Source organism: Melanerpes formicivorus, unplaced genomic scaffold (genome assembly GCF_026170545.1).
Source record: "Melanerpes formicivorus ecotype bairdi unplaced genomic scaffold, bMelFor1.0.p_v2 SCAF_10, whole genome shotgun sequence".
Taxonomy (NCBI): domain Eukaryota; kingdom Metazoa; phylum Chordata; class Aves; order Piciformes; family Picidae; genus Melanerpes; species Melanerpes formicivorus.
The window spans coordinates 20,138,394-20,165,602 of NW_027142362.1; the positions used below are offsets into that span (position 1 = coordinate 20,138,394).

The following is a 27,209-nucleotide window of genomic DNA, read 5'->3' on the forward strand; positions in this document are numbered from 1 at the left end:
ATTCTCAGTTTCTTTATCAACCCCTTCTTAAACCATTCCTGTATAGTTCAATGTTACTGCAAAAAGTAGCTGTCAAGCATAGCTCATATTACTTTGAGATTAGCTGCCACAAAGGTTCAAAATGTTACTTTTTTTTCCACATTTTTGCACTTTAAAAAAAGCTTTTGGTCAGGCCAAGTTTAGGCCAAGAGAAATCCTTGTTCTACTAGACATAGAAGAGACACCAGGTGTTAGGGTAGGGGTGCAGATTTGGTTGGCAAAATTTTTATTTGATTTCACAACATACCATTTAGTTGTTACGTTTCATCTCCAGCCATCAAAGGCTGTAAGAACAATCCTGCAGTTCCTAGAATGCATACCAGGATGAAAACCCATAGGAAAATACGATCGATTACCATGGCAACATATTTCCAGTCATCCTGAATCTGAAAAAGAAATTGAATAGCATGTTTATTAGATAACTTGCATTAGCAGTTAGTACCATTTTCTATAGAAAGCACATATATTTTCCATCTGTAGATGTCTTTCATGTATGTACAATGTACATCTCTCTCTTTTCATTAATAAACAAATTCACCTTGAAGAAGCTTTATTTAATGTACTATTTGTGGCAAAGCCAAAAGCTACTTTTTCAATTACAAAAAGTTGATAACTGAGACCACGGACTTCATGAGATACAGCTTCTCTTCTTCTTGCAAAAAAATGCAAGTGAAAAGCTTTACACTCTTAGGTCATCAGGTTTGTCCAGAAACCTTCATTGAACCACAGTTCTCCTACAGGTCTTTAGGCAGTATGTAAAATGACAAGGGTTAATTAGTATATAATTATTGGTATGTTTCTTATGTGGTACTGAAATTTGATTGTTCTTATGCATAATATGAAATTCATCTGGTTACTTTCCATGTACAGAGGGAACCCTGTTACCAAAAAACCCCAGGTTTTACTAACGTTTTGGTATCGGGTTTTTTTTCTTCTTTTTACAGTGGGCATTATAACAAGAGTGATACTGAGGTATTCTATGCATTATATATTCATAGTAACTGCATTAGGTGATCATTGTATTTACTCTTGCAATCGCAGTTATTTATTTTGTTTTCCTCTTCAGGAAGGCTAGTACATGAATAATGCATTTGTTGGTTTTGAAATACTGCACTTAGAACTTGTTTGTTAAGGCAGACTGGAAAAAAATTCCTGAACAACCCTGAAGCTTCTATACCAACTAATTCTAAATACAATTCTGATTTCAGCATAAACACAATAACTTCATTCTAACTGTTAAGTGCCATACTGCAGAGGATTTAAATTCTGCAACAACTGTGGTCGTGTAGCTACTGCTGTTAGTATTTTCAAGGGACATGATAAAAAGAAAGCTTTTTAGTGCACTAAGATGCAGTATTATGAAAGATTATGGTCCCCATCTTGCAGGAGTTATCTTGTTTAGCTACAGTACTTCACTCTGCAGCAGAAGAACAAGCACCATCATTGCTGTGAAGGACATTCCTTCTTAATGTTCTTTGTTGTTGATGATAAACTGGGGGAGGGAGAATATAAGTCTAAAAGCTATAGCATCAGCAAATTCCAGTATTAAGATTACAACTTGGAAAATCCTCACTCTGAATGTTGTAGGATGGATACTCCACTACTTTTCCCTATCAGTGGTTACCTTAACATGCTTCACTTAGGGTATGTGTTATTAATAAAGAGACTGCCTTGCAACAGAGCTGCTCCTCAAAATCATCTAAAGTAAAAAATGCACATGTTTGTAATGTATCTTGGGTAATCTTGTTGTGTAAAATAATTTTGAATAATAATAAAATTATTTCTTTCTTGTCCTTTTTTCTTTACTCCTTTTATTATTATTTGTTGTGTGTTTGGGTTTTTTTTTTTTTGAGATCTCTTTGAGATCACCATAGTGGCAAATGTCTGCAGTTTGAGTAGTAAAATATATTCTTACCTCTTTTGCTTCATTCTGCATTTTCATATTTTCTGCGATGTATTTAACACTTTCAATAGCATCTCTCATTTCTGGTGACAGAACTGAAAAGGAAAACAGAGGATCTCCAGACTCAGAGCTTGAACTTCTTGTGAGATTGCCACTGACATTGTGGAACTTCATTCGCTGATACTGACAGCAGCTGCATGCCATATCTTGACACACAAAGCCTTCTTTGCAGCATTTGGTTTCAGAACTGTTGAGGCAATTTACATTTGAAAACTCAGAAGTGAAAATTGGTTTTGGCTTCTCGTTACTCTCGTCATCACTGGCAGGCCTTGTCATAAACATGATCCTAGGAAGTAAGTTCAAGAAAATGGTTCTCACCCACACAGGCATTGTGTGTGTCTTGGGTGTTCTGTAGTGCACATTAAGTACAAATACCGTAATGACAATAGAAAGAGTTACAAATATCATGGTGAAAAGCAGGTACTCCCCAATAAGTGGAATTACCAGGGAAGTAGAAGGTATAGTTTCTGTGATAACAAGCAGGAACACTGTTAACGATAGAAGGACTGATATGCAGAGTGTCACCTTCTCTCCACAGTCTGAAGGCAAATAGAAAACCAGCACAGTCAGAAAAGAAATCAGCAGACATGGAATAATCATATTGATAGTGTAAAATAAAGGTAAACGCCTAATGTAAAGAGAATATGTGATGTCTGGATAGATCTCTTCACAGCAGTTGTATTTGATGTCATGCTTGTATCCAGGAGCTTTAATAATAGCCCATTCTCCACTCTCCCAGTAATCTTTCAGATTCATTGTAGAGCCAATTAAAACTAAGTCAATTTTGGCTTTGTCATAAGACCAGGAACCAAACTTCATGGTGCAGTTCTGATAGTCAAATGGGAAGTAGGTTACATCTATTTTACATGAGCTCTTAAATATAGCTGGAGGTATCCAAGTTACATCACCCGTATATTTCAAGAGGGCCTTTGTCTTGTCATCAACCTGGAAATCCCCAACTGCACTGCAAAGCAAATAAACATAGTAAATATTAGAATGCAACTACTCCAGGTAGTTTCATACATTATGTCATATACATTAATGCTTTAGTCTGGTTTGGAAAAGTCAGCTATTACATGTTGGGATGGAGCTGAATTGCACATGCAGGACTGTGAGTTGCTGGCTGTCATAAATTTGCATAGTTAAAACTGAAATAAACAGCTGTATAAATTTACCATGGAGGATTCAAAGGAAGAGTCCTCCCTTATGACAGTATGGATCAGTGCAAGCAGCATTCAAAGCAGCAGATAGGAGATTTCAAATAGCAGTCCAACTGGGTGATTGTTGTAGGTTCCTTCCAACTATACTGTTTTGTTCTATTCTAGATCACATCAGAACTCAAGGGCTGATACAAGGATACTGGCACTACTGCTATTTCTACCTCTTTTTGGACAGTGCAGGTAGTAACTATGGAAAGAGGGATTAGGGTTGAGGTGCATCTTTGTATGAGTGAATTGGGTGAGGGTTTTCCTAAGTCTTACATGGCTATCTGGATCACATGGATCTAGTACGATAGGTGTGATAATTTCAGTTGGTAAAAAGTAAATTTAAAAAGGTAATTGAACGTTTTAAGGCTAAAGTTGGAAAAGGAGTTGTTCCATAGACCTAAGTCCTTGGATCTGTGTCACAATTTGTCTCCCTACAGTCTCAGAAACTAACATCAAAAGTAAACTTCTATCTGTGGCTTTTATGTCAACAGTTTGATGCATTTGCAGGAATAGTTTAACTGCTAAAAAGCTAGAATTTGCACAGTTTTTTTCAGTTAAAGGTCTGACTCTCAGACAAAAATTCTCCTGTCTTAATGGAATTTCTTGCCACCTATTTTGTAGACAGGGATATACTAACCAAAGTCAGAGCTCATGAAGAGGAAAAGTGAAGTTCACTTTGGTCTGCCCAGAGATGCTAATACAGATGGCACAGAGGTAGGTACAGCAATAGAGAGAAGTGGGACAGCTGTACTGAGAAGCAGGCTTTGACAGTTAGTTCAGTGACCCTGCTGCTGATTTATTTTTTTTAACTAGTAACGTCACTCCCCTTCTTCCTGAATTAAGAAGATAAATACACAAGAGTCTTACTTGTTATATAAAACAATATCTGGCTTCCAGATTTGGCCAGATGGTACTCGAATGAATTCAGCACCTCCATAGTCTGCTGGATTCCACCGAAGCTTGTAATCATTCCAGATCTAATTATGGAAGAAATGAGTCCATATTAGGTGTGTGAAGAAATTAAAATTCCATGGACTAGACTGAAATGCTAGTATATCACTTTTGGGGTTGTTCTATTTTGGATATTAAAACGGTGTTTATTTGTATGGGGTGTGAATGTTTACGTGTTGGCATAGGTAAGAGTTTGAAGTGTGTGACTTCTTCTCCCAGGAATAGGACAAGGAGAAAGGGGGAATAAGACACTCACTTGCCAGAGCGTGTAGGGCTTAAATAATTTAGATATCAAAAAGCCAGGTGTCTGTGAGTTGGTAAAAGCAATTCTTAGGCTTAGGCACTAGGTATAAATGGTGAGTGAAGGAGTTTGGGTGGAGGGGTACAGAGCTGCATGGTGTCATCATCATTGCTCAGTTAAGTGATTGTCTTGTTCAGTAAGGCTTGTTAAACCTCAGTTTGGCAAAGTTTAACACTAAGCTAAACTCGGGAATTATGTTGGTTATGAAACTGACTGCGTGGTGAGCAATCGCATTTTTAACCCATGAAGACCTTTTTCAGTCAAGTCAGCATTTTGCATTTGTTCTCAGGTTTGAGGCACTAATCAGTACTACATGATGCCTTGTGGGAGCTCCTGCCGAGGTGCTTCGACTTTGGTAGGTGTGGTTGGGGGGGGGGGGGGGGTGTGTTAGGGCAGCTGCTGGCGACTTGAGCCGGAGTTTAGGGGCTGCACCCCCAGCCGGGCCCGTATTCAAACATTGCAGCACCCCGAATCAGTGAGACAGTGTGGTAGAGAGGGGTTTCTGGTGGGTCAGTTAAGGACGATGCCCCTTAGGGAGTCGGCCTGGGGCAGGGCCTGAGGGTAAAGCAGGGTCGAGCTGCTCCCTGCTGGAGCCAGCCCCAGCGGTCAGTGAGAGCAAGCAGGTGGGCTCTGTCGCGCCGTGTCAGTGCGGGCGTCGGCTCCTGCGGCAGGAAGCGTTCCTCAGCGCGCCGCTGGGAGGCAGCAGCGCGCCGGGGAAGGCGCGACGGCGGCGTTCCCGCCGGAGAGGCACGCTGTGGGGCAGCTGTCGCGCTGTGGCCCCGGTGCGGGTTTGCCTGACCCTGTGGTGGCTCCCTGGGCTGCGGCTTTGCCTCGAGGGAGCGGGACCTGGCGCGGGTCGGACGAGCCCGGTGCTCCCGGGAGCCCACAAACGCTTTCGTCGGCGGACGGTTCTTCCCGCTGCTGGTGCGGCCCATGAGGGTAGAGGTCGGGCCGCCCGGGTTGCGGGCAACGCTTCCAGGTTGGGGAGGAGATGAGTTGCTGCCGGCTGGGCTACCAGTGAGTTCTACTTACGTGCTTCAGCCACAAGTTGGTTTCCATTATCTGGTTGACTTCATCCTGGAGAAGAGAGAGGTGTCAGGAGAGACGGCGGCCCTCCCACCGCCCGCGGGTGCCCCGGCGGGGCGGGTACTCACCACCTTCACCAGCTGGGACATGGACACTTCGAACTGGATGATGACGGGGTCCGAGACGTTCTTGACGGGACGGACAAACCGGTTGTAGCTCTGGAAGAGGGTCGCGTAGAGCCGGTGCTCGGCCTCGGAGCCGCCGCAGCCTGCAGGGGGCAGGGCGGGGTGAGCAGCGGCGGGTGCAGATGCAGCCTACCACAGCATCACTCTGTGTAGGGGGGCTTGGCAGGTCTGGGGGCACTGCTGTTATTGGTGCCTGTCTTGCTGTGCATTGAATGTTGGCGTCTGTGTGATGCCTGGGGAAAGGCCACTTAAGTGGTCTCATCTAAGTAGGTTGTCATGTGTCGTGACTGCATTAGACTGGGAGAAGGAAAGCAGCGAAAGGCAGTTTTTAAATGACAGTTTTTTCACGTACATACTTGCAAAGGGGTTCAAGAAATAGTTTTACGGAGTTAGTGGAAAACTGGAGGTGCAAAAGCAGTTTCACAGGCCTCAACCCCTAGACCTGCTGAAGCTGCAAGGGATGTAGAGCAGAGGAAGGGAGAGGTGTAACCCGCCAGGACAGTTGTAAGCTCTCAGGGTGCTTTGCAGTAGGAAGATTCGCAGGAAATAAGAACTCTGCTTTTTAGTCTGAGTCATGGTTGTGTGAGTACAGTGATGATAACAGCCTACTTATTAAAATATGAGGGGGAAAAAAAAGGATCAAAACTGAATTAACCATTGTTTTCAAAGACATTCAAAGAAATGTGCTAGTTACCCATTTATTAAACAAAGCAATTTTTTATTTATAATACATTCCTACTGTCCGTTTTGCAGTTGTTCCTGGTGCCATGTGGCCAAAAGAAAAGCTGCAAACTGAAATTCTTAAGTTTTTTCAGCTGTTTCAGGATGAGGTGTGAGAGCCTGTATTTCACACTAGCTTTTTAGTCTTGGAGGTAGGGATGGACATTATTTAAAAGCCAATAGCCATTTAGTTTTGGGGAACTCTTTTACATAATAAACTCTGTGGCAATACATCCTCAAGCACTAACTGGAAAACAGAAAAAGACTTGTTGTGTCATTTGTGGATGACCGTATGTGAGTTTGGCAAAAGCACAGAAGCGAAGTGTGTTGAATATATAGTTCCTTCAAAACACAAGTATGAATCTGGAGTTATTTGCTAGGAGATGCTTATTTTTTGCCAGACAGTTGTTTTTCAGTAGAGAAAGAGATGGAAGGCAGGAGTCTCTGCAGGTGACTGATCTGTAGTGTTTCATAAAGCAGGTGTTATTTTCTGATCTTTGGAAGAGCACTCCCTAAAAGAAGTGGGTCCCCCTCATGTGAAACTGTATTCAGATAAAAGCTTGCCTTTTTTTAAAGTATTTTTTTTCTTTTTCCCCTCCCCCTATCTTGTTCTCTTGGTTGGCAGTTTTGTTTTCATGTTAATGAAATCATTGAAGCCCACTTCCTAACTAAAAACCAAACACATTCTTTCACACTTTTTAATTGCTAACCTTGCCCTTATTATTTGTTGATATATGCCTCAGATCAAGATTTCCTGGAATAAATACTCCTAAGGCTTTTACATAAATGATTTTAAAGTGAGATTGCAACGAATTTCTCTTATCAGTCCTAAATTGCCAGCCTTTTTACATGTCAACAGTAGTTAAATCTAGCATCCAGTGTATCTAGAGAAGTGCATTAATGTTTTATATTATTATTTATTTACATTTTCTGTACTTTCTGTGTCTGCAGAGAGAAGGTGAACTGTTTTCAGCATGTATTTAAAGCTGTTTAATATTGTTACTTTCTTGTATTCCTCTCTACATGTAAAACTAGACCTTTACACATATGGTATTTTTTCTTCTTAATGGTACGATAGCTTAGTGTGTCCTGTCTGACATCTCGAATCAAGACTACTGAACTACTTTACAAGGAGAAATTAAAAAATAAATAAATAACCAAACCCCAACAAACTATGTAACAAACAGAGCTGTAGTGGGATTCTGGACATTTATCCATTAGTTTGGAGTGAGCTTCAACACCTCTTAAAAATAATTTGCACCAAAGCCATCTCCTGTTCTCCTTTTTAACCCCCCTTCACCAGCAAAGAACAAACAAATGAAAGATCACTCACCTTGACAGAGAAAGCAAACAGCAGCAGCCAGAAGGAGAGAGTGTGTGCTCTCCATGGTGTTATGAATTACTGCCTGTCGACAGAGAATGTTGGAGATGAGCTTAGCTGCCAGGATTGTGTGAGCATGGGAAGTACAGAGAGCTCTGCTCCTGTGATGCGTGAAGCGCCTGCAAGCAGCAGACGGCAGGACCCTGAACACAGTTCTGCGCAGTGAGCTCCCATTAGGTTTGCTGTGCTGCCCCCTTTCTAGCTGCCCAGGCTGTCGGAGCACAGGAAAGAGCAAATAAATTGCAGGGAAACCAGATGTTGTTGTAAGTAAAGAGCAGTCTTCTGGCAAGGATTATAGTCAAGAGTCCTTATGCTGGTGTGTAAACAAACCTGGTAATATGATGGTGCTAAAGATTTTTGTAGTCAGCTGCTATACAGGATCCTTCTCTATCAGAAGCTCATGCCAGTCTACTAGGAGATGTTTAATTAATAAACATCTTATAATTGAGTTGTGCTGAAATGGCTGTTGGCATTAAGGATGTCTGATTTTGCGCTGAACTGACATCATGGAACCTGAATTTCCAATTATGCTGTTAATGTTGGGGTTTTTTCCTGTCTCTGTTTCATCTTGCAAGTACATGTGCTCGGTGCTTGACTGTATAAAAAGGATGTGTTATCCCCAGGAGTAATTAAAGGCATATACAGCTGTTATCAGGATCTTAGCCCATAAGGATCCATATCCTAGCTGGAATCCATATCCTAGCTGGGATCCAGCAAGAGGCAGCTGGAGATCAAACTTGACAGAACATTTGACAGTCTTTGGACCTTTCCTGCTTTCATGTTTTAGAAAGGTGAACTTTGGGAAAGGGAGTAAGAGCACAGGATCCCGGCTTGATCCTGCAAAACCTTATTGTTTAAGGGAAAGGAGATAGAGAAGAAATGTGTAGCTGTGTTTGAAACTGCATCATAAAATCATTATTTGCAAAGTGACTCATTCCCTGGGTGCCCATCCAATTCCTTGTTAACTTCTATGTCACTTTTTGACTGTCTTTAATGACCATGATGTACAATTCAGGCAACCATTGGTAGTTGCATACATCTGGGCAGTCTGTGTAGAGGGAGAAGGGAGATGGAGAAAAAAGTGGGATTCCACCCTCGTTTTCAGAAATGATGAGAGGGGAGCCCTGTGGGATAGGAGATTGCACCTTGGGTGCTTCTCTCCACGTAGTTAGGGAAGGATAAACAACATGACCTCATGTGGCCTTTTGTTAAGAGGTAGCACTGGGAGGAAGAGCACCAGACTGGGTTCAGCTCAGCTGCTCTTGGCACAGAGCTTGTTTATCCTGTTTGCCTTGTCTCTCAGAGCATCATTCACTCTGTCCCCAGACACATGCTCTTATGATAATTTCTGCAATTTTATTAGCTTGGAGGAAATAGGCTTTACTGTCCATTTGATTTTATCTATCTTTTGGGTTTTTTTCCACCAGAGAACTCGGCTGCTTGGTCTTTTAGCTTAACCCTTTGTGGATACTTTTTTTCCTTTCCAGGGCCTTGAGACTAGATGCATCCTTCTGCTCCCCTTGGTTTGCGTATGTAAGTTGCATTGTAGCTGAAAATTTTGTTTGTTTCTTTTTAGTCCCAACTAGGAATGAGCAAAAGCTTCAAAGGTCATATTATAACACATGTTCACAAAAAGTCAGCGCTTAAGCCTGTATGATTTGGAAACATCTGATCTGCAGAGACAGCAAAGAGGCATTGCATCAAGAGATACAGATATTTTAGCTTAATCTGCCAGGTTACTGAATTTTTCAGTGGTGTTTGTATGCGTGGATAGTTTGTTTCTTAACGTCCATGCTGGAGCTCCTGCTGAAATCAGCCCAGGTTTGTGATAAGATTATTTTTATGGCTAGGGAGAGTGGTGTGCTAAGAACACGGCACCATGTCTTCATTGCAGAACTACGTGGAAGAGGAATTTGTATGGTGAGGGGCAAGCTGATCTACCCAAGATCTGCAGCAGCAAACATGTAGCCTTTGCTTTTTAAGGAATCTGCCATTTTTGGAGGCGTTTTGCTGTGTGGAGATCAAATCAATCAACTGAGGTGATGAGGAAAAGGTTATTTTCCTGTCTTTGTCTGGGTTAGAGATGCTCACTCTATAAAAAGCCAACATTACTGATCTTCCTAGTTTGCTGTGGCTGCAGGAGTGCAGAAACAGTCCCGAGTAAACTCACCTGGATACAGACGTTTATGGTGGTGCCACCTCTGCATGTGCCAATGGGAGACAGGATTGGTCGCGGTTAAAGAGTTCTGTAATGGTAGGAAATGCGGAGGGAGCCAAGAGAGGCTTTTCCTCACAAGCAGGGAAGCAAAGGGTGGTTGCACACTGCTATTGAAAAACAGTTTTAGTGAAAAATGCATTTTGAAAGACCATTTTTTCTTAATAAAAAGCATTGCAGTAAAACCCCTGGAAAGTGGAAATGTTGAAGTTTATTTTGTTCGATGAACTGGCATCTTCCTATATTTATATTAGCCAGCAAAGTGACATTTTTAGTGTTTCTTTCTCTCCAGAAATATTTTCTTTTTGAAGTTTTGCCCAGAAATGAAAGCAGAAACCCCTACAATTCTTTGACAATTTAAACTGGGAACAGTTCTATGTATTATGTGGGTGGAGCTGCTGAGGGATAGGCAAAAATAGCATTTCCCATTTTGAAAGCAGAGTTTTAGGAGGTCAGATTTTTTCAAAATTTTAGGACTTTGAACAAAATTTTCCATTCTGAAATTTGCTGTGGATTGGATTATTTCTGGAAATGCTGAAAAAAAATACAGTGATAGGTTCCATGAACATAACTAGAGCAGGTTGTATTGCTTCACTCATCATTAAAAAGAAATAAAGTGGCCAGAGTGTAAGGCAAGCACCAGAGCCTACCATTTCCTGGATGAGGAGGTCTAGTTCTGCGGGGATCTCCCTGGGGCCAGTGATGTGCCTTCTGAAAGCTTTTTCTGGGTTTGTCAAGTCTGAGGCCTCCATCTGCCTGTGCTCTATGTTAGATGCTAGTTGAGCTGCCAAATCCTTTCTAGAACTTTTGTCTGTGCTGGGGATAATTCAGATGAAGGCTGCAGTTATGGAGCCAAGCATTATCAGTCATTACTGCTCATAGAGATAAAGCCAGCTATGAGATGGGACTACTGGAAGCCTCATTTCAGCTGTATTCAGGCAGTGACGGGGAGGATAAGAAGTGATCAGGCGGATGAGAAAGTGAGAGAGAGCGAGAGCCAAGAGAGCTGTTAGTGCTGGGTGAAAAGAGGAGAGAGGGGTCCAGTGCCAGTCGAGCAAACTGACAGTCTGCCTGACCTGCTGTATCCTTGGGTGCTTGGCTGGGCGAGTCCCTCTCCCTTCTGCCCTGTGCTGAGGTCTGTGCTGCCTCTTTCAGATTCACTGTTCAGGGTTATTGTGAGATTTAAAGAGACTTCACCTTTACACTGTCTGTGTATTGCTGGCAGCTGCTCTGGCTTCCCTCAGGCTTCTCTGTAAGCAGAAAAGGCTGCTTAGCAGCTGGGACAGTGTGTGCAGTTGTGTGCTTGTGATGTTCTGCTCTACAGCGGCTCCCAGCACATAACATGGAGGAGCATCTCCCTGCATGGGTGAAGGCTCCTCTCTGCTCCCAAGAGGCTGTGTGCGCTCTATCTCATCTTCCAGCTGTCGTTTAGGTTGCCTGCAGGGACATAGCTCTGCTCTCTAGGTTTGAGGAAGAGAAGGCAGTGTTTGAGATAGGGAAAGAAGGTTTGACCCGTTTAAACTTTGCACTGCCTAGCAGTGACCATGGGAACTGTCCAGTATGGTTAATGTTTGGGGATTTGCCACCCTCTGCTAGTGGATGATGTGACAACTTCTATGGTCATAGGACACACCTGCATTAGGTGACTGTCCTGCAATCATCCTTTGCCTTGCCTTGTCTTCAGTGATGTTACTTCTGTTACAGTGCATAGTGGAAAGAGAATAGAAAGGAAGGTTGCAGTGTTACAACCATTCCTTCCTCAAGCATACCACCTAAAAGAGATGCTGCTGCTCATAGAGCCTCACCCACCCCACCTCTGATGCTTTGTCATTGTATCATTGCAGCCATGCTGTGATGCCCAGGTCCCTGGGACAGCCCTTCCAGGGGCCAGGGGTGGGGGGAGGGTGCTAGCAGTGCTGGAGAGTTCAGCATATTGCAGGGAGGGAGTGAAGATGGGAGTCTGCAAAGATCCCAGAGCTGCTCTGAACAGTTGGAAAGGTGATAATGTAGCTGGTTTGGCATGTCTAACTCTGTGTAGTTATGTGTAGCTGCCTGTAAATGCTGATCTAGGTTGAGATGTAGTTCAGTTTTGATGAGGGCAAATAGAGTTGTGTCTTGCTGAGGAACACAGAAACCTGTGTCTGCTAATCCTCCTTTGGGACAAGTGACCTTCAAGTCCCCTTTACAAGGAACAGTGGATTTTAACAATTTGTTCACCAGTCATTAGTTGTACCTATCAATGGTGGTAAAAATGTTATGTGTTCTGACAACACCTTAAGGAAACACTGAGACTGGTTTAGCTTGAAAAATGCCAGAAGCCCACTTTTCTCTTTGCAGGTCACAAGCTACCTGGAGGTGGTGGGATTGTCCTATGATGGGAGTCCGGGGCTTTTGATTTTTCTTTTGCCAAAGATCATACGTGAGTTATTTGCTTTCCTAACTAACTTGTTGAGAATTATACTTAAATCCACACTAAAGTCTCAGCAGCAAAGCATGTGGGTCCATTTGTTCTCAGGTAGCTGGTTTTCACAGTTGCTTTCTCTAGATGCTTTCCTGTGGACTTGGCATTCGTGGACTTGTATATGAACCCCAGTTACATGCACCGTTAAAGTTGTAGGACATTTGAAGACAAAATCTATGTAAAGGACAATTTTACATTTTATTTATATTTCATCACTGAACAGAGTATATACATGTTTGTTTGTCATATATTAATTTGGCCTGTGTTGATCAATCAGCTATCAGAGATGGCAAGGTCAGAAACCTTTTAGTGATTACCTCAGAAGTATGTCTCTGACTCAGTTCAGTTTTAAATGTCATACTCAAACAGCTAAACAGTGATTCCACCTGAAAAGTTCCTTGTAGATTAGACATATTTGAAGGAAATGAACATCATAGCAATTCCTTCTTTGTAACAGGAAATGTCAATATTCTGAGGAAAGAATATATCCTTCCTTAGAAAATGTATGTAAAATACTTGAAAAATAATAATCCTTGTGAGCCAGAATGGCATATTGTGCAGTAAATACCTTTCTCTGTAATGTTCAGGCTTCAAATAATTGAAAAAAGGGCCAAGATACCACCAAAGTTGAGAAAACTTTGTTTGTTGTGGGTTTTTTTCTCTATCACAGCAGGTCAAGTTCTACTTTCTGTTACCCTACCCTAAATCTGGTGTAACGGAACTCAGCTGGCATATCTGTGGATTTAACAGAGAGGAGCTGAGAGCAGAATGAGACCCAATATCTATGTAAGTATTGACAATTTTAAATGACAGCTAAGTGTTCAGGGCAGCAGTGTGATTTTGAAAAAGTGGCTGCAGAAATAATCCAACAGTTCCCAGGACACAAACAAGGACGAATATCCAGAGAAACAGCCTGTCCACTACCATGGCAACATACTTCCAATCTTCAATGACCTGGAAGAAAAAAGACAATTAAAGATATTAGCAATTTGTCATATTCTTTTGCTTTTTCTCTTGCTAATGCTAAGGTTTACTTTATAAAAATAAAAGGATATAAGTCTTAAGGTTCAAGGAATGAACTGACTAGGCTTGGGAAGGGATTTTTCTCCTACAACCATTCTGTGCTTTAGGGGAAAACGCTGTATTTCTTAGCTGACTTGGCTGCACCAGGTGCTGAATGTAGCTGCCTGGTGGAAGCCAGTCCAGAAGGGCCCACAGGATAATCCAATTAAGGAATTTTTTCTTTCATTTTAGTTTGCAGATGCTGTTAATCTCAGTGGACAAAATAGATGTTGTTTACTGATGTTAAACAAGGTTAGCTTCAGTGTCCTTATCAGCAGTCATCTTAATCAAGGGGTTTAATGCATATTAATACTGTTGCTTTTATTAAAATCCATTTTTGCCTTGCATGTGTTTCTGGGTTGCCTTAGACACTGTTCTTCATCTGAAGTGATTATCAGGCTGTTATTGTAGAGAAAGAATGTATCAATCTTAATTTGCATCTCAGGAGTGATTTTCTTTCCCCCCCCCGATTGATTTTTAGTTACACATTGGACATGCTCACCTCAATGACTTTACCATGCTTTTCAATTACCTCATACCTTTTAGTGGAACAGTACATCTTTTTCCTTCAGTACACACTGTTAATTTCTATTGCTGCTAATGGGAATTGTGTGCTTCTGAAATCAGACTATGGTAAATGCCCATGAGCAGTTGTTATCAGACCATGGTAATGAAGGAAGAAAGCAGAGATTAAAATTATCAATCTAGAAAAGTGATATGTCATATTAGAGGACCCAGTGTGAAAGGCATTCAATTAATGGAAAATTATTCTTAGTATCAAGTGGAAACTTGGTAGATCATTTGAGTGCAACACATTCTTGCAAGAACTTCTGAGCTATTAGAAAATGTTTTTTTCTGCTTCTGTTCAATTTCAGTGTTTACGAGCTCATGTCTAATGTTAATAGCTGATCTTCTTTATTTATATTGACAGTAATTTCAGTTAATAGAAAACATGAACTACTCAGCAGAAAAACATGAACTACTCCCCCTCAAGGGACTTCTGCAAGATCAGAAACCACACTTTCTTAATCTGCTCAGCTGAGAGAGGGAGAGCACAACAGGAAAAGAGAACCTAGAGTCTGAGTGGGATATGGGTCAGAGAGAAGACACTGGTAGGTATCAGGATGATTTTTTTTTCTGACCATGGGTGATTGTCTAAACAAAACTCTGACCCATCAGTTTTTCCAAGTGTTCACAGTGCATTTGTATCAGCTTTAGTGTGCTAGCTAGTAGGGCTAGTGGATAGGCAGCAGCAGCACTGCTCAGATTTGTTCTGAGTAGAGTACTTGCAGCCAATGATGAGTCTGATTTAACTCAATGGAAGTGTCATCTCTGCTGGCACTAGGATTTCGATTCTCCCCATTCTCTTTGCCATATAGAGACAGATATCTTAGCCCAGAGAGGGTGTTTGCAAAGGTATTTTACCAGTTTTACTAAATATTCCTTCTGTACCCAATTAAGTAAATAAGTGATTGAGCTGCAGAAGGACTGTTTCTGGTTAACATGACCTCGCTGAATCACAGTCTTACTGAATATAGTGGGGAAAAATATTCTTTTTCTGACCTGGAACTAGATATTACTTCTTTCCCTGCCAAACACTACTTGGATATGATAACACAGCTTTTTCAAAGGGTGTTTCATTATTTCCTGTGCAATCAATATTCTGCCTTTATAGAAATAGCCATGTTTCTTTCCAAAAGAGTATTGGCATTCACCAAATTGCTGTTCATTAAGTTCTTTTAGCTGTAGAAATGATATTCTTTTATAAACTATAGCTAGAATCTTGCTTAGAGTAGCTAGAGAGCTCAAATATGCTTGCTGAAGAGCCACATGTTGTGGAGGAGGACAGGATATGAAGTTTGGGAGGACTGAGATGATGTCTCATTTTTACTTACACTCTGGTCGTTGTCATCACTTTTCATGTGCTCTGCTATAAAACCGACTCCATCAATTGCTTCTTGGACTTCAGGAGAAAATTTCGTTCCTGTTCGTAACCTACAATCTCGATGACTGCTGATGTTGTCTAGAGTCTCAGTGGTTTTCATATCATATTTTTTGGCAGAGGCTGTATTCAGAAAATAGGTGGAGTTCTTGTAGAAGTCGGCTGGATCCATACAAGGGTGCTCTGCTTTAGTCTTTTTGCAGTTGCATGGCTTTTGCCGTGGAGAATTGTTTTCTGGACGCTTCATAAAGAGGTAGGCTGGGAGTCTTTCAAGGAAAACCAGCTTTACCCAAGGAGGCATAGTGTGAGTACTTGGAGATCTATGGTGGACATTGAGGACACAGACACTGGTAACTATTGAGAAGGTCACGAGTACCATTGTAAACATGAGATACTTCCCAATCAGTGGAACATCTAGAGATGTTGGAGGGACAATTTTGGAAATTAGCAGCAAGAACACAGTCAAAGCAAGCAACACAGATATGCATAAGGTCATTTTTTCTCCACAGTCTGAAGGCAAGTAGAACACCAGGATGGCTAAGGATGTAATTAGCACACAGGGAATTATAAGATTGATGGTATAAAAAAGAGGTTTCCTTTTAATGATGAAGTCATATGTCACATCAACATAACTGGGGTCCAAAGGGTTTACAGTCCTTCTTCCTGGGAGTGCTACAATGTCCCACTCACCACTTGGTGTAAAGTCGTCCATGCTTGCCATGGAAGTTTTAAGCACCATGTCAATTTCTGTGTGATCATATGTCCAAGACCGGAACTTTAATGTGCAGTTTTGTTGATCAAATGGGAAATGCTTCACTTCAATCTTGCAGGCACTCTTGTAAATGGCAGGGGGCAGCCAGCGAATGCTGCCGTTATTCTTGACGATTGCGTTTGTGTATAGTGACACTTCGTACGTGCCATCCGCACTGATGAAACCAGAGGAAAGAACAGGGAGAGAAGATAATAAAGCATTAAGAAAACAAACGTAGTTCAAACCAGAAAAGCCCTGACATTCTTGGTCTTGTAGACTTCAGTTGTTTCTATAATCAAAGTTGTGCAATCTATGTTGTAGGAAGTTAGAATTTGCTAGTGAGGTCAATATATGCATCTCTCCCAATCAGAGAATTGCTATTTGATCTGATACTTACAAAATTATTTTATTAAACTATCGTTAAATAATAAATATACATCTCTGTTTCATCTCAAACCCACGACATAAATGTTTGTTGAAGTAATTAAGGCTTACAACATCTCCGAAGGCTGTGTAAAAAAGCCCTCATCCCGCATGGAAATGGAGGTACTGCTGTGAGCACACAGCAACACTCTTAAAGGACTTGGATGAGGAAATAAGGATGAGCAGCGCTAGTTAGAATCGCAGGGAGATTGTAGGCAGAGGAAATGCAACTATATGGTTTAGAATTTGTTGCGTCACTCTAGTTGATGTTTACTTATTACAGAACCAGAAGAGAGAAGCCACAGTGTTCTTAGTGCCCACAAATCATCTTGGCTTTGTATTTCCTCTAACTGCTGAACTTCCACCAGGATAATCTTCTGTGTTACAATGGGCCCTTTAAGTCAGGGAGAAGATCATTATCAGTCAGTAGTCAGTATCTTCTGTCCTGTGTTTGTGGGCAGACCACTTAGGGCTGTTTAACCTAGGAAGTATCCTGAGGTAGAAATGTGAAATGGTCAATTGCTGACAAAATGTAGTATTTCTGAGTGTGTTCACTGCATCTTCTCATTTGTGTTATGCAGCACATTTCAAACACAGCCAGTCAAGCTACCAAAGGAAAGTATAACAGGAGGATGGAAAAACTGTTAGTGACAGTCTTTCCTGACACATTGGAAAGCTCAAAGATTTGTTCCTATGTTGATCAACTGCTTTCATTAAAAGCTGGGTAAGCCCCTTTGTTAGACTGCAAAGAAGAGTCTGGACTAGGCACATCTGACATGCACACAACATAAAGACAATTTGCTGTCTGCAAAAATGTGACCAAACTCACTGTAAGTGTAAACAAATGAAGATCAACTTATGTCCTGGGTTTGTGTGGGTTAAATTTTCTTCCTAGTAGCTGGTACAGTGCTGTGTTTTAGATTCAGCTTGAGAATAATGGTAACGTTTTTCTGAGCAGGGAAGTGCTACAAGTATCTAGGGTTGGCACGTGTATAGCTCTTCTCCAGATGAGTTACATTTGGATCTGATGCCTGGCACTGAGCTGAGATCCTTGTAGCTAATTCCTGTGGGGAGTGAAATGACCAGATGCAGAAATTATGCAGCATATGAGGGTCATAAACTGTTTTTTCAGTAAAGAAATTATTACCTTATTGCTCGTGTCTCTGTCTTCCTGAGTTAGATTTACCTATGCCATACATTGCACTATGATTTCCTTCACACCTCCTGGAACTGTCTGATGTCTATGAAACAATGCTTCAGCAGCAGAAAGTTAGAGAGGTTGTCCTTTCTCTACAGTTTTAATTTGAAATCCAGTATGGAGAGGCTAAAATCGTTTTCCTGTATGCTGATGAAACCTTTTGATATTGTTCCTTTCCACTCTTACAAGCCCTTAAATACTGTCATTTGGGGAGTAAGGAAGAAATAAGCAGATGGCAGGGGCACAATCTACCAGACAATTTGACCAGGCAGAGTACAGCTTAATCCACTGGCTGAATTATTTTGTGACTAATACAATAGTTTTAAGTATTTCTCAAATCTGATTTCCAGTAGGAGGATTCCGGGGACTTAATTCAGTTATATATAAACTTCCTAGGTTTCCCATCTGTATACATTCATAAACTATCATGTGTTCATGGATTCAAGTGGTTTTCAGTTTGATGAAAGTATCAGTTTTAATTTATTTCTTTTTTTCCCAGAAACTTGATAGCATCTGCCTCAAGGCTTTGCTAGACTTGAAAACAACAAAATGGAATTGGCAATTAGCTCTTTGTTTGGAAAAACTGAAATGTGGTCTAGCACTAAGCTTTTATTTTTCTCAGTACTGTAAAGCAGCAAGGTTGAATGTTGACAGATTTATTATCTATAATTGAGTTTTGAATAATTTATGAAAGTAGAATGTAATTTTTTTTTAATTGATGTTAGCTCATGAAGTTGTGGTACATGTGAAATTTTTAGCGGCTTTATGTCCTGGAGCCTGGGGTAGAAGGAATGGGGGAAAAAGAAGCAGGAAACAGAAAATGGAGCTCACAACCTAAGATGTTTGGTAGAATTCCAGATGTCCTGTCTTCTTGCAAACATGACCACTGTACAGCTGTGTTGGTAGTTCATGTTTCCATCTAGACTAGCAAGCTATAGATCCACATCTCAATGGATCCTCTTACGTCACAACAGCTCACACTGCAGATGTGCACAGCGTCTGCTGGAATTTCTTTAACCAGAGCCCTAATTTTACTGAAGTTATCTCTGAGGCCATTACCTCAGTCAGACACACTCTATGCTGGCTAAAAGTTACAAAACTAAGTTTTAGTTTTAGAATTTTATCAGCTCTGCTTCATTGGTTCTGATGCCTGTTTCTTGACACACGGTTAATATTTTGTTCACTGTCTGCATAAACTACAGAAATTTTACTTACTTATTGTAAAGCACAATGTCTGGTAACCAGATGTGTTTTGCAGGTATTCTCAGTTTATTTATTCCTTCATAGTCAGAGGGCTTCCAAGCCAAGCGATAATCAATCCACTCCTACGAGAAGAATTGTACAGTAGTGATTGGAGTATCCAGACCACCACTAGCAAAACAATCAGTGTGATGGAGTGAAAGCAGTTGCATTTGTGGTTTGCAAGAACATGACCCTGTGGGTTTGTTTACCTGATTCAGCCAGACGTTTGTAGTCATAATCTGCTCTCGCTCATTCTGCAGGGAAAAACAGAGAGAAAAGTTCTCTTCTAAAATGTTTCACTTTCTGACAGTAATACAATCTGTTCAGTGGGCTTTTGAGGGTATTTCCAACTGCGCAGCATGATTTCATCTAATGTATTTAAAGACAGGCATTTCTCTGATGGTAAGAGGGCCAGCACTGTGCACACTGGTAATAAGTAGTAACCCCGTGAGTTAGAGCTCCAAGTGGCTTTTAGCAAGGACAGCTGTGACAGAAGTGAGCGTGGCTATTTGGGAACAATTACCACCACTGTGCTGAGCTGATTCTGCAACCTCCCCTCCTCCTCCCCCCCCCCCCCCCCCCCCCTTCCATATGGATTTGATTTGAAACAGAAGGCATATTTGACCCCCACAAAGGCCTACATTAGCTTTTGTGAGGTCTATGTGAGGTTTGCCATATAAGCTCTCATCTGGCAGGCTCTGCTTTGTGGAACTGCAGTCTCTCTGGACAGCAATTCAGGAGAGACATCTTTCTGCAACGGAGCTGTGCGGTTGGGGCTCTACTGGAGAGACAAGGTAGGAGGTCAAATAAGCAGAAGGATTTTTGCAGGAAAGCAAGTTAATCCTCCAATTCTGAAGATCTTTGAGATTGTTAGAGCCCCTAGGATGCCTAATTTTGCTTTTTGCATGAAGTGTGAGGATACAGAGGGATAGTAACTGAGTTATTCCCCTCAACCCTTGCCCATTCATCCTTATTGTTTAGGGTATTGATCGTTGGGGCCTGAGGGGGTAAGACACCTCTTTTTATGCCCACAATTTGCATTCTGGAAGGAAACGCTGCTAGTGGTGACAGTGCACTGTGTGAGGAGGTATGTCTGTGGCAAGGTGGAATTCTTGAGGAGAGAGGGAACTCTTGTTTCAGAGTCTTCTGGTACACATGACACTATATCCTGTGTAAATAAGCCTGCAAGTGTTGCAACCACATCTGTTGGTACAGTTTCCTTTGTGTTTCACCAATGCCCCTCTCTTTTCCTCTTCAGTTTCGAAGTATAAACTATACAGGTCTCTGAAAGATTGCAGCAGGCTAGTTGCTGGCCCATACACAAATTCTGGCAGGGAGGCAGTCATCTGTATCCTCTCTTCCATCCAGGGAGAGAGAAGTGGAGTTGAAAGCCATGATTGAGGAGATTTTTCCCACTTATGTGCTGGACCTTGTTCCCACTGCATTTAATGCTACACCTGTCTTGGCACTATGGTGTGTGCTGCTTGTACCTTGGAAGAAAAACACATGCTAACCTTCTGAGTGAAAAGGTCTTTCAGACCCCTTAAAGTAATTTTAATCAAATATGAGGAGCTGCTTACGCAAAGATTGTTTTAACCATGCTAAGCTATTTCAGCTGGGACTAATGTGTCTTTTTCTTTACAACATTTCACTTCTCTTTTTGATGTGCCTGATATTCTATGAGATTTTGAGCTGGTTTCATAGCTTGTTTTTTGACCATTCAACCACATTTCTGTGATGGAAGCAACAGAAGATGATTTAGCATTGTATACACAGTCCAGGATAGATCTGGGATTGGTGTAGTTTACTCTAGCTGTACTGAAATCAGTGGAATGGTTACATTTTTTTGATCAATGAAATCTTAAAATAATTGGCCACTGTCTTTTATGGCTTGGGCATAGATTCATCTTCTTGTTGTAGCTATATTCTGGAGTATAAATCCAGTAAATCATATATATGGGCCCTGCATACAAAGCATTACTACATAAACTAAGAAATAGCAGAGACATAGCAATACCAGTGTGACCTTTACTTAAGAGTACGTGCAAGTAGTAAGGAATTAGAAGGCATAGCCTAATATGAACTTACCACACTGATGAGCTGTGCCAGGGACACCTGCAGCTCTATAGATACCAACTGGGATGAGTTGACAGCTGGTCGAATTAACTTATTGTACCTGGCAGGACTCAGTAGGTGGTTCATTAGCTTTTCTTCGACGTCTGCTGCAGTGCTTCCTGTAAAACATCATGTAACAGGATTAGAGAAGAGACACCAAGTGACATGATGTAGGGATCACAGATTTTCTGTGCATCAGATCATCTCCACGAAATAATGAGGGCTTTTGATTTTCTGAAGACTGTAGGCTTGTGTGAACAGAAGGATATGGTACTTGCACCAATATCTGTTCTGCTGAAACTGACTGTTTTCACAGAACATAGATCAAAGCAGATAAATGAGAACCCCTTGGGGTTTTTTCACAGTAAAATGAGAAGCTCAAATTGAGAGATTGTTTTGGGAGTACATTCAGAGATAAGAGGGTGGTTGTTCCCAGTCTCTAATAATAGAGGAAGAACGTTTCAATGATCCAAAAGCAAGGAGTCTAGCCATGACTTTTCTTTCAGTGTCGTAGGCACTGTTGCAGGCACATGAACAAATTGAAACACTCTGATCTGTATAGGGAAAGCCAGGAAATGAGCTGCAGGAGTTAAAGGGGTTTAGTAGTGATTGGAAGCTCTTTGGTAGCTTGTGATGCAGAATGTTTTTATTTGAAACTTGAGGCCTTATTTTATGTGGAAACAAAACCTGATTTATGAACTATCACAAATGCTGTAAATCTTAGATGGCCAAAGCTGGAGTTCAGTGACTACGAAATATAATATCTGCAAGGTACTATCAAAGAAGCCTAAATATGCTCCATGGAGCAGAATACCAGAGGTAACTGCATCTATTCTCATTATCTTGTGTGTGATTTTTAAAGCCGTTCTAGTGGACTTTTCAAACCAGTATTGATGGTTAAGATTGTGGTAACATTCTGCCAAAGAACTGACCCAGAGAGATTCTGATGCATGTCAAGTAATTCTTTGTTGTGTTGTACAGCTGACAGCAAGGGATGCAGGCATTAATGCAAACAGATTCTAATCCGGTTGATAGAATAGTCCTTGCATAGGAAAGGGCACCTAACTCACCCCTAGATGTTGCAGATATGAGGATAGTGGCCCTACAGCGTACTTGCTTCATTACTGGCCAGAGCAGTTCCGCACAATAAAAATGACTGACATGCAGGTATTTTTAATTTGTGGTACAAACTGACATTTGTTCTGGCTTTTCTATCTGTGAGATCCAGAGGAAGGCAGACATTGAAAGACCGGGGTCACATAAGCAGCCAAAACTTTTGTGCATTTCTAGAAGGTGCCCAGTTCCCATGTGACCTGGGCTGTAAGGTGCCAGGCGGAACAAGTCTGTCCTGAAACTTGGTACTTAAGATTTTCACTCAGATTAAAAAACCGCTGTAAGAACTTCTTGTTTCTGATCCAGTAAGAAAGTGGACATATGTAGAAAGAAACATCATCAAATTGTTTTGTTCACATCTAGGAACAGTTTTTACTCAAGCTCTGGGGAAAGGTTGTTTTAATTCTGTTAGGGCTAGCATATGTTGTGGCATTGATAGAGGAAACTGTGTCACATACACTTAACATAATGTTATTCTCCACAGTAGGCTTCTCAAATACTTCCTAAGCTGTTTGGAAAACCAAATTTGGGTGAATCCATCAGTGTTCTTGGAGGCCTGTATCTAGTCAGGTTTCTCCAGGTTTGCTGCTGGGATCAGTACTATTCAATATATTCATCAACAATCTGGATGAGGGAACAGAGTGCACTGTCAGCAAGTTTGCTGATGACACCAAACTGGAAGGAGTGGCTGACACACCTGAAAGCTGTGCTGCCAGTCAGTGAGTCTTAGACAGGCTGGAGAGTTGAGCTGGGAGAAATTCAATGAAATACAGCAAAGAAAGTGTAGAGTCTTGCATCTGGGAAAGAACAACCCCATGGATGTTTTGGAGAGCAGTGCAGAGGAGAGGGACCTAGGGCTCCGGGTGGATAGAAGGATGACCATGACCCAGCAATGTGCCCTTGTGGCCAAGAAGGTTGATGACATCCTGGGGTGTAGGGTGTGGTTAGTAGGTCAAGAGAGGTTCTCCTTCCCCTCTACTCTGCCCTGGTGAGGCTGTATCTGGAATATTGTGTCCAGTTCTGTGTCTCTCAGTTCAAGAAGGACCTCAAGGAACTGCTTTAAAGAGTCCAGAGCAGAGCTACAAAGATGATTAAGGAGGTGGAACATCTCCCTTGTGAGGAAGGGCTGAGGGAGCTGGATCTTCTTAGCTTAGAGGGGTGACCTCATTGATGTTTATAAATATGTGAAGGGTGAGTATCAGGAGGATGGAGCCAGGCTCTTCTCAGTGATGTGACAGGACAAGGGACAGTGGGTGCAAGTTGGAGCATAAGAGGTTCTGCCTAAACATAAGGAAAAACTTTTTCATCGAGAGTGTGGCAGAACACTGAAACAGGCTGCCCAGAGAGGTTGTGGAGTTGTCTTCTCTGGAGACATTCATAACCCAGCTGAATGCATGTGACCTACTGCAGGTGACCCTGCTCTGGCAGCGGGGTTGAACTAGATGATCTTTTAAGGTCCTTTCCAACCCCTAATGATCTGTGATTCTTTGGGTCAGGGTGTTTTTGTGGGGTTTTAGTGTGGTTTTTTTTTTATGTATACTTGCTTTGTACCCCCCTGCAAGTCATTATAAAAGCCATAATACTGTGTGTCACTTTAATATTAGTTACGTTTGTTCTCAGTGTAAGCCTGCCTAATCAAAGGCATATCAAGCTAGAGCTGTGCTGATCCTTGCTAAGCTCCAGGTCCTGTTTTTCCTTGTGTATTGTAATTGAGATAGTGTGAAGAAAATGGGGCTGTGCTCTAGGAATGAATCATTTGGTTTGTAAGGATAGCTGAGAAGGTACCTGGTAACTAAAGAGAGAATCTAAGTTAAAGTTATTTTATTGGTTTGGTTTATTTCAACAAACATTCCTGCATAACAGGAGCAGGTGGCTGTAATTCCAATATAAATCAGTTGCCATTTCGTTCATTTTATACAGTGGTTGCTGAATGCTGCTAGCAAAGACAGTAAATTCTTGTTTGGGTTGTTAAATAGGTTTTCACCGTTGCCATCTTTTTTCTGTAAATATTGTAGCACATATTTGCTAAATAGCAAGTAAGAAGTAGAAACTGCAGAATATTTGCAGAAAACTAATTCTGAGTTTGTAATAATCCTCTTCTCTAAGACCTAGTTCTAGCAGCCATAGTTGTCTGGTTTCCAAATCCCAACACACTGTGGAGTCTGCATGTCTGAGGAGAACAGCTGAGACCTGAAGTACTGATGCTGTCAATAAATTTTATGCAGGTGGCCACAATGTAATTATAAAAAATATTTGTTAAATAACGAATCCCTTTAGGAAATCATTATCTGTTCTTAGGAAAGGGGTTCCTCTAATGAATAATTCTTTGTAGTATTGTTCATCCCAACCTTTAAAAAACCGAATCGTCAGAAATGAAGATGGAAGGGGTCGCTCTACCACTAGATGTCAGCAGTACACCACCTTAAAGCTTGCAAAAGCCTCTGTAAATAAGGTGTTAAAATGAGTGATTCTTGCACGATTTTTATAATCCATTTTCCGTTACCAACCTACATATTAATTAGCACCTAATGAGAACAAAATTACCAGGCATTCCAGTTCACCTTTACGTGCACTTTATGATGTTAGTAGCCATGCACTTGAAACTCCTCCTTTGCCTCTCAGAGTTGAAAGAAATGGAAGTACATAGTATCTCTCACAAACTGCCTTTTCCCGCCCCCCCCCCCCCAATAGCAATTATCACCTGAAATGTTGCAAAGGGCAGAGTGATGCTTTTAGACAAATGATTTGAACAGGAATGGTGAAGCAGTTCTAATTTGGGGGTGGAGTATTTTTGTGTGCTGAAAGCAGTGATAAAGAAAACTCATTGGGGTGGATCCTGAGCAAAGGAAATTGTTCTAGCTTCACTGAGCACGCTACACATCTGCTCCATGACAAGGAGAGCAAATTACCACTTAACTTGCTGTACACATTCTGCAGTAAGTTTGTTTTCTCTGTGGGAGTATGACCATTAAAAAATAATTGCATAGGGATGCTTCCAATTTCACAGCAGGAGAAACAAACGCAGTCCACTCCCCAGTGCAAGCTTTCCCTTTTGCATGCTCTAATTTAAATATATACAATGAAGTAACTGGTCATCCTGCGTTCTGCTGTTTATTTGCAGGGTAATGACAAAATGTTGGAGTGGTTTCCACAGAATAGAATGAGGAGCAGTGTTGACAAGATACAGGCAAGTGCGCTCTTGTCACTGTCTTAATTACAGCATTTAACATAAGGCATTTTCCCTCCATTTCCCTGACTGCAGTTATTTTAATAAATGTTGAAATAGCATTTGTTTAGAAAGACTACATTGTCAAATTTTGTCATTTTTGTTGGTTTTTTTTTTTTCCCCTCTCACAAATAACTTGTGGACAGTGGTGACATACCAAATTCTCATCTGTAATTAATAAAGAGCAAGCTAGGATCACCAATGAGCTGGTTCCATTATCTTGGAAGTTACTTCATGGTGGTGTTACTTCTCAGCATACTCTTGAGTAAAAAGGTTTCTACAAACTCCTAGAATACCACACACCAGATTGGAATGTTTATTGTACCACTAGGAGTTGTAGCGAATTCAATGTATTTTGAAGACTATTTCAAGACTATTTCTATACTGCAATTAATGGAAATGAAAAGACTATACTAATGGGTTTTAAAAAGTTGTAATCTAAGAATCTGAAGTAGGCCCTTGCCCTTTGTTACAAAGCAGATGTTTTCTAAAGTTGCCCTTCAGTGTTTGCAGAAACAAAACAACTCCTGGATGAAGAGGTAACTATGGGGAAGCTGTGATTTTTGTTTAGATTAGATTTCAGCCAGTTTCACTCTGAAGACTTCAGCAGACACTCTCCATAGGAAGGTTGTCCCATGGTAAATGCACTATTTCAGGCTGCTGTCAAGCTGTGTGTGTTGGTTAAAACACATGCAGGAGATCCTGGCAGACTAAAGTAGATGTTCTCAATATGTTTGCTTTTTCTAGCATATTTTTACATACTTCAACTTAAACTATTTACATACTAATCAAACAATTAGGACTTTGCCAAATATATCAACTTGAGCCAGACATTGTAGAGGGATGAGATCTGTCTTGTTTATGGTTCATGTCATGATTCAATTTTTGCTTCACTCTCAGCACAATAACTGCTTTTCCCATGACAGATAATCCTGGGAGCATCTAAATGCATATGATTTAGTGATTAGCATTGTCATCTCTTACTGTTCTGTCAATTTATGTTCAACTTACTGCCTGTTCTTATCCACTGACATGAATTTGCTGATACCAAAAAAGCCAGAAACAAAACTAAAATGATCAGTTTCGTGCATCCTTTTGAAGTCTGATATCTACTGCAGTAATAGTTAGAAACTGTCTGAGAGCTTGTATAACAGTCCTGCCTTCCAGCCCTGAGAGCTATCGCTGTTCTGCAAACTGTATCTGAAAGAAAAGATCACTTACCGTTAAAATAAAAGGAGCCCACTACAAAGAGAAGGAGGGTGTACGTATTCCTCATGGCAATCACAGGAAGAGGTGGATTTCTGTTCTTGAATTAAGACAGCTGGTAATAGGCTCTGTTGTCAGGGATGCATAAGGAAGAGATGTAAAAGCAAACCTGAATCTTGGAGGTACTAAATGCCTGGAAAGAGACAGGCAGTAGGACCTGGCAGAAGCATTCTGGAAACTGGAGTTTTCGTGAGCATCATGGTCCCTCCCCCTTTGCAGCTGTTTAAAGAGCTTTGTGAAGAGGAAAAACACATAAGAAGAGGGAGCATAATGTGATAATGTTGAGGAAGAGAAAGTGAAAGAGCAAGCTAAGGAGCATGATCTGCAAAACAAGTGCTTAATACTTGCTATTAGATGACATTTAGAAGGCTTTCTGGTTAATAAGTGCAATGAGTGGGAATAGCTGTGTGGGAAGAGCTGG

The 27,209-nt window shown here is 41.2% G+C and overlaps 2 protein-coding genes across 2 annotated transcripts; both read right to left on the minus strand.

The window, feature by feature from the left end:
- Window positions 1-296: 296 nt before the first annotated feature.
- On the minus strand, window positions 297-8,039 carry CHRNA3 (cholinergic receptor nicotinic alpha 3 subunit). The gene is made up of 6 exons (XM_068144115.1): window positions 7,727-8,039; window positions 5,617-5,756; window positions 5,495-5,539; window positions 4,078-4,187; window positions 1,955-2,966; window positions 297-425 (listed from the first exon to the last, which is right to left on the minus strand). Exons 1-6 carry the CDS (start codon window positions 7,779-7,781, stop codon window positions 297-299), a joined length of 1,491 nt encoding a protein of 496 aa, XP_068000216.1. The 5' UTR covers window positions 7,782-8,039.
- A 4,630-nt stretch (window positions 8,040-12,669) lies between these two features.
- On the minus strand, window positions 12,670-26,934 carry CHRNB4 (cholinergic receptor nicotinic beta 4 subunit). Its single transcript, XM_068144112.1, has 6 exons — window positions 26,744-26,934; window positions 21,157-21,302; window positions 19,278-19,322; window positions 19,042-19,151; window positions 15,408-16,380; window positions 12,670-13,404 (listed from the first exon to the last, which is right to left on the minus strand). Exons 1-6 carry the CDS (start codon window positions 26,796-26,798, stop codon window positions 13,264-13,266), a joined length of 1,470 nt encoding a protein of 489 aa, XP_068000213.1. The 5' UTR covers window positions 26,799-26,934; the 3' UTR covers window positions 12,670-13,263.
- Window positions 26,935-27,209: the final 275 nt, after the last annotated feature.